Raw genomic sequence first — 6,722 nt, 5'->3', positions numbered from 1 at the left:
CCCTGCAAGCACATCCAGCCAAACCCAGAAGCATAGCCTTTTGCCAGGTGTTGGAGGGATGTGGCAAGCTTCCTTTTCCAGGCTGCCGGGTGCTCTGGCTTCCAGGCATACAGGGGCACTTGAGGAAGGAGGAGGAGAGAGGTCTGGAAGGACTCTCAGTCCACCTCAGGTTTTGGACGACAAATCACCTGCATTAAGTCCTGAAGAGCCAGCACACCAGCTGCTGGTATCTTGCCAGAGACCCAGCAGTCGCTGGATGGCAGCTGGCTGTAGGGCGAGTCCTAAAGGAACCAGACAAGCACAAAAAAGATGTGAGGAACATCCAAGGCCCCACAGGCCTCTGCATAAAGCAACTGCTGAAACCTTCCAGCATAAGCCAGTTTGCTTTGATTTCCTAATCTAAAACAACAGGACACAGATCAGAGCCACAGAGTAAAGCAGCACGGCAATGAGAATCATTCCGTGGCTCCTGCCTGTTCCTTGAACACATGGCTCCAGGAACCAGACACAAAGGAGCTACATTCCTGCCTTATCCAGGGCCGGTTCTGTCTCTGCCAGCAAGAACAATTGGACTGCCAGGAACTGCGCCTTTCCCAGCCCATTTGCTTTGACTTTTCACCCCCAGCCCGCCGCCCGGTCCAAAGTAAACCCCTCTGGGCGGGCCTGCCCCCGGCCCCGGGCCCCGCCCATCTTCCGGGAAACGGCAGCGCCGTCGCTCATTGGCCGGCCGCCGCCGGAGGGCGGGCGTACCTCGGCAGCCCTGCCAATGGAGCGGCGGCGTGGCGGAAGCGGAAGGGCCGCCGCCATGCCGGGCGCCGCCGAGCGGGGCTCGGAGCTCTCGGAGCAGATCGAGGCCTTCGCGGCGCGGCTGCGGCGCGGTGGGGAGCGGCCGCGCTCCGAGGACACGGCGCGGCAGACGCTGTCGCTGCTGCGGAAGATCGTCGGGCACGGGCGATGGAGCCGGGCCGGTGAGAGCCGGGTGGTGGCAGGGCCCGGCGGCGGGAGGGCAGTGGCGGGGGAGCTTCTGCGAGGCCCGGCGTCCCGGTCGCGGCTGTCGGTGCGGAGGGAGCAGCGAGGCCGGGGCAGGGCCAGTGATGGAGCCCCCGGGAACTGGAGCCTCGCTGGCAGCGGCCAGTGGGTTCCCAGTGCTTGTCCTGCCGCCGCGCGGCCTTTCGCAGCCCGCTGTGCTCCCGAGCAGCATTGCCTGAGGAGCTGCCTCGCTCCAGCCTGGCTTTTCCAGCGGCGTCAGTCCGAGCACGGACCTTTCCAGCAGCACGTGGTTTCCTCTTTCACTAAATGCACCGCTTATGGTCTTCCCTAAGTCCGCATTGTGTCCAAGCGATTCCCACTGCAGAACCCTCCGTGGGACGAACAGCTCTGTGAGGGGCTCCTTGCTGTTCTCGGTGCTGAGGTGCCCGTGCCGGAGCAGCCGCTGGCCCTGGGATGTTGAGGGGGTGCGCTGGTTTGATGCTCACGTGGGTTTGCTCTGGGCAGCGGTAACCAAGGCCCTCCTCTCTTCCAGGGGAGCTCATGGATCTGATCCGGACAGAGGGCCAGAGGATGACGGCAGCGCAGCCGTCAGAGACAACTGTGGGCAACATGGTGCGACGAGTATTGAAGGTCATTCGTGAGGAGTATGGCAGGTGAAGTTTCCCTCTTGCTGCCAGTATCTCTCTAGAAGCCTAGAACAGCCCTCCCATGCAACATGTTCAGTTGCTTCTGTGAAACCGCGTTAGTTTCCATCGCTCCTTTCTCCCCTCTTTCTTAGAGAAAGATTTAGCAAGTTTGACATCAAAGGCAAGCCTGTTGTTTCCAGTGTGGCTGATGACATTTCCTCTATAGAAACCACTTGGTGTATGTGTTGTGGGTGCATGAGAACAGTCTGTGCCCTGACCTTGGGCTGTTCTCTCCTGTTCCCAGGAGGGTCCATCCTGCTGGAGCAGTAGCCTCGAGCCTGCTTCTCATCTGTGGACAGCAGTGTTTGCACATAAATTAAGGCAGCACTTCTGGCAGAGATTTGAGTGTCTCTCTGCCTAGACAGCTAGGGAAGCTTATTGGTGTGGTGTGCCTCCTCTGTGTGGCTTTCCTTCCTGTCTCCTCACATCCAAGTGTGCTGTGCTGTGGGGACATTGCTCAGCCTGGCTGTGGCCCTGCACTCTTTCCTGAGGCTGAAGAGCTGCTTCTCTTCACAGGCTTCATGGGCGCAGCGAGGAAAGTGATCAGCAAGAATCCCTGCACAAACTCCTGACTTCTGGAGGACTGAGCGAGGATTTCAGAACCCCTTATCCCTCCCTCAGAGCTAACGTTATTGAAGCTATTAATGAGATGCTGATAGAGCTAGGTACGACTGGGTCTGAACTGCTCCTGAGAGGAGCTTCTTATGGGATGGGACTGATGCTTCCCCCTTCTCTAGGTGGAAAGAAAACAGCAAGGATATGGGAGGCTTAATCTGAAGGAACTAAGGGACTGAAGCCCTGCTGCTACCAGGGCTTAAACTAAGTCCTCTGTTTTACAGGGAGATGGGTGGAACATTGTGGAGGGAACAGCATAGGGGGTGTTGGCCTGTGCTCTTGGTCCTCTGGGAAGTCTTGAGTCCTCTGAAGAAGAGTCTAAAAAATATGCCAAGGTTGGACTTAATCCCTTTGCACATATAACCTGACCCTTGTCACAAAGCACCGTGATACATTTTTCTTTATATGTGATACTTGTGACAGATCAGGGACCTGACTGGCCTTCTGAGGCCCAGGTTGCCTTGCTATTGAACTGCAAAACTGTTGAAGGGCTATGTGCATGGTGGTTATCTAGAGTAGTGCTGACACAATCCACTCCCCTCATGACAGAATTTTCAATAGAGCTATTTCTATGCGTAGCTAGGACGCATGGGGCATTCAAAGGCCAGCTTCTTGGTCCCTCTCCCCTGGCAAAAAGAATGGGAAGAAAAGCTGCTCCTGCTCGACTAGTGCTCATAACATGGTTCTAGTGAAAAATTATCTTGTTGGAGGACAGTCCTAGCAGCACAAGTGTTGCTTTTCCACCTACGTCTTCCTTTTGTCGCAGAGGGCACCACTGATAACATTGCGATGCAGGCGCTGGAGCACATCCACTCCAATGAGGTGATCATGACCATCGGCTACTCGCGCACTGTTGAGGCCTTCCTGAAGGAAGCTGCCCGCAAGCGGAAGTTCCAGGTCATCGTGGCAGAGTGTGCGCCATTCTGCCAGGTAAGGCCTGGGCTGGCTGTCTTCTCCAGGCACCATGTTGTCCTGCGCATTCTTACTAAAAGCTTGTCTCTAGAGGCAAGTTGAACATTATGGAAGTTCCTTTGCAGTTGAGAGGCTGGAGACAGCTTGTTATCCTACCCCGGCATCCTACAGTCAGAGGGCTGTATTTGTGTTCCATTGCTTGGTATTTTTGCAATTCAGACGAGAATTGAGTGCTGCTATCTCGACAACTGAACTGCAGGAGCTATGTCCCAGGGGACCAATTGGATTCTCCCTCTTTTTAGGGTCATGAAATGGCTGTCCGACTGTCTAAAGAGAATATTGAAACTACTGTCATGAGTGATGCAGCTATTTTTGCTGTCATGTCTCGAGTCAACAAGGTAAGGACGGCTTCATTAGAGGAGGGATTAATGGCAGGCTGAGTGCTTATGCCTCCTAAATGCAGGTCTCAGCAATGATGGATATATTTCTGAAGACTCAAAATTGTAATAGTCCATGTTTACAGCTGGGGTGGAGATTGTCTGGAACCCTAAGTCAGTATGATGACGGAATGCATGGTGATAGGTTTTTCCGGTTTAGTGGCTTACAGGCAGAACAGTTACAAGAGAACCTCAAAGGATTAACCTCAATTTTTAAAGATGGAACAAAAAGCAGCATTTCCAAAGGGAAGAAACCCCCCTTGCCTGGAACACAAGATGGCTGGTGAAGGGAATCACCCTGGTGAAGGGTGTGTCTTTTCGAACAGACCTGTTCTGTACTTCTATAGAGATGAAGATGTGGCACCCCAAAGTAAAAAAAAGAGAAAAAAAAGTACTTGTAACATTAAAATCTAGCCACATTAATTCATTTCTATATATTTTAAGCTGCTTTACATTATTCCCATTTTACTGCAAGCAGTCAAATTACTTGTACAAAGTTTACTTTGTAGGCTTGTAGAACAACAGGGACCACAGCCCAGTTTTGGCTTGGTGTTCCCTGCAATAGAACATACATTTGTCCTCTGAAGTTCTCTGTGCTGGCTTCGCCATGCTGGAGTCATGTTCTTGTTAGAGAGGAACATCTCAGTGCAGAGCCAGTGCCAGATGAAACAGATCAGGCATCCAGCTGCCCTATAACTTCAGCCTTTGGCTGGCTGGCTGTTCTGACACGCTCCTCCTTCAGCTCATCTGTCAGGGTCCGAGCCAGGAATTGTTCCTTCCCCAGTTTGCTGTGGAACATGCTATCTTCTAATGCTGATTTGCCCTTTTAAGGTCATCATTGGTACAAAGACAATCCTGGCCAATGGTGCCCTGATTGCTGTGAGTGGGACTCACACTCTGGCACTGGCAGCTAAACACCACTCCACTCCGCTCATCGTGTGCGCTCCCATGTTCAAGCTTTCACCGCAGGTAAGTACAGCAGCCCTTCAGGACCGTACCTGCAGGGGCTTTTACTTGTGGGAGCTTAGGTTGGAGAGCGCTATCTGTCAAGGTTGATAAATGAGCCATCTCCCCCATCTGGCACTGTTCCTTCAGACAAATCTGGCACACCTCAGGATCTCCTTGAAGCTCCCTCTTCTGCCCCATGTGCAAAGCAGAGCATTGGGTATAAGGATGTAGACCACTGCCTACTAGAGACTGACATCACCATACTTATTTTTCCTCAACCACAACAGATTTCAGTTTATACCATTAGTGTTTAAAGGCAGAGGAGGTAGAATGAGATGCTCAAAACTGTTTCTTACACTCAGTACTTTTTCAGTATTGTCAGATGAAGTTGCAGCCTGAGGAAGTCACTGTTCCAGTTCCATAGGCTTTGCAGAAGGCTCTAAAAGCTCTGAGGAAAAACCTTTCACTTTAGACATTAGAGAGGTTCTAGACATAGACACTATGTAATTACTGTAAACAGATGTAATATCACCTGGCAAGTCATCTTCCTCTCCCAGTAGTTCGCTCCAGTGCCAGGACCTGTTTTCACTAGGATAATCAAGTAGGTTGTTTTTTTCCTAACCTTCCTGTACTCCTTCTTTAGTTCCCTAATGAAGAAGACTCATTCCACAAGTTTGTGTCACCACAGGAAGTGCTGCCATTCACAGAAGGTACTGGTTCTTCTTCATATGTCTGGTCAAGCTGCTTCAGGCTATAGTTTTTAATTTTTTTTTTAATAACTCACATAAAAATTAAGTGTAAGACTGTCCTATAACCCAGGACAGAAAAATCCTTTCCTATTGTCCTTAGCAGAGAAAAGTGCTGGGAACCATCTAATTTTGTAACTTTCTATTACAGAAAGTGCAGAAAAAGGATTTCTTTTGAACACTGTCTTTGCAGTTTTGCTTCAGCTCTGAAATAGTGTTTTATTACAGGATGGTGATAATGATGCCAGGCAGGTGGCAGTTTCCTGTGGGAGAGGGCAGATGGCCAACACTGAGGGCAGCTTCCGTTCTCTCCTATAACTTGTGTTAACTTTTTGAAACCCAGTATCTCTGCAGTGAGCTTCCCACACAAGCACCATCTTTAGAAAGGCATCAGCACCCAAGCCCATTTTCAGATAGCAAAGTCTCTTCCAAAAGCCCCACTTCTATGTTACGACGACTTTTGAAATGAAGACACCAGGCTCGGCACTGGTTTTTAGTTTTGGCCTTGTGAGCATTTCTTTAAATAATAACTTCAGGGTGGCACGTGCGTAGTCAGTTTGTTTAGGGGCTCAGGAAGATGTGCAGAAGGCTAAATGTACTTCAAGTCTAATATTGCTGCTATTCACTTTACAGGGGAGATCCTGGCAAAGATCAACGTTCACTGCCCAGTTTTTGACTATGTCCCTCCAGAGCTCATTACTCTCTTCATTTCTAACATTGGGGGTAATGCACCTTCTTACATCTACCGCCTCATGAGCGAGCTCTACCATCCAGATGACTACGAACTCTAATACTGTGAAGCACCTTACTCTCCAGACTCTTCCCTTTATCTTTAGAAAGATACAACAGCTAATTCAAGTCTACATTACAAAGACAGGTTGCTGTGGGAAAGCAGTGGGGAATTTGCTCAGCAATGTCTTTCCTACCCAAAAGCAGTAGAAGGCAGAGCTTGTGTACAGATTTTGACTTCTGTGCTGTGTTAGAAACTGTGTGGAGCTGCTAAGCCACTTTGATTTTGAAGCAAGGCATATGTGTAAATCTGGGGCAGCTAAGCTGTTACTTCAAAGTACGCTGCAATAAAGGCTGTTGACAGTGATCTCACTGTTAAGCACATTTTCCATAAGCAGTTGTTTTGTTTGTTTAACTAGCAGGAGTTTTACCAGTGTAATAAGTTGCCTGCACCTATGATGCAGCAGCACGCTTTATGGTGTGCTTCCACATGCAAATGTGATAGGAATGGGAATCCATTAGCAGTTGTCTTCAAAATGGATATTTAACTACTTAGTTACTTCTGTGGGGTTATACTGGGATTTATAAATCTCTCACTCAAGAGTGCAAACTCCAAGGAGCTGGAGAAAGCAGCTGGGTGTGTCATTCATTGCCTAGTT

General features: G+C 49.9%; 1 protein-coding gene across 1 annotated transcript; it reads left to right on the top strand.

Annotated features, from left to right (window-relative positions):
- The first annotated feature begins 776 nt into the window (after window positions 1-776).
- On the top strand, window positions 777-6,447 carry EIF2B2 (eukaryotic translation initiation factor 2B subunit beta). The gene is made up of 8 exons (XM_051806193.1): window positions 777-968; window positions 1,523-1,643; window positions 2,193-2,341; window positions 3,058-3,221; window positions 3,506-3,601; window positions 4,472-4,609; window positions 5,232-5,298; window positions 5,968-6,447. Exons 1-8 carry the CDS (start codon window positions 806-808, stop codon window positions 6,123-6,125), a joined length of 1,056 nt encoding a protein of 351 aa, XP_051662153.1. The 5' UTR covers window positions 777-805; the 3' UTR covers window positions 6,126-6,447.
- Window positions 6,448-6,722: the final 275 nt, after the last annotated feature.

The sequence above is a fragment of the Manacus candei genome, unplaced genomic scaffold, assembly GCF_025592945.1.
Source record: "Manacus candei isolate 608988 ecotype Guabito, Panama unplaced genomic scaffold, ASM2559294v1 h1tg000067l, whole genome shotgun sequence".
NCBI lineage: Eukaryota > Metazoa > Chordata > Aves > Passeriformes > Pipridae > Manacus > Manacus candei.
This window is presented reverse-complemented; position numbering and strand designations above follow the sequence as displayed.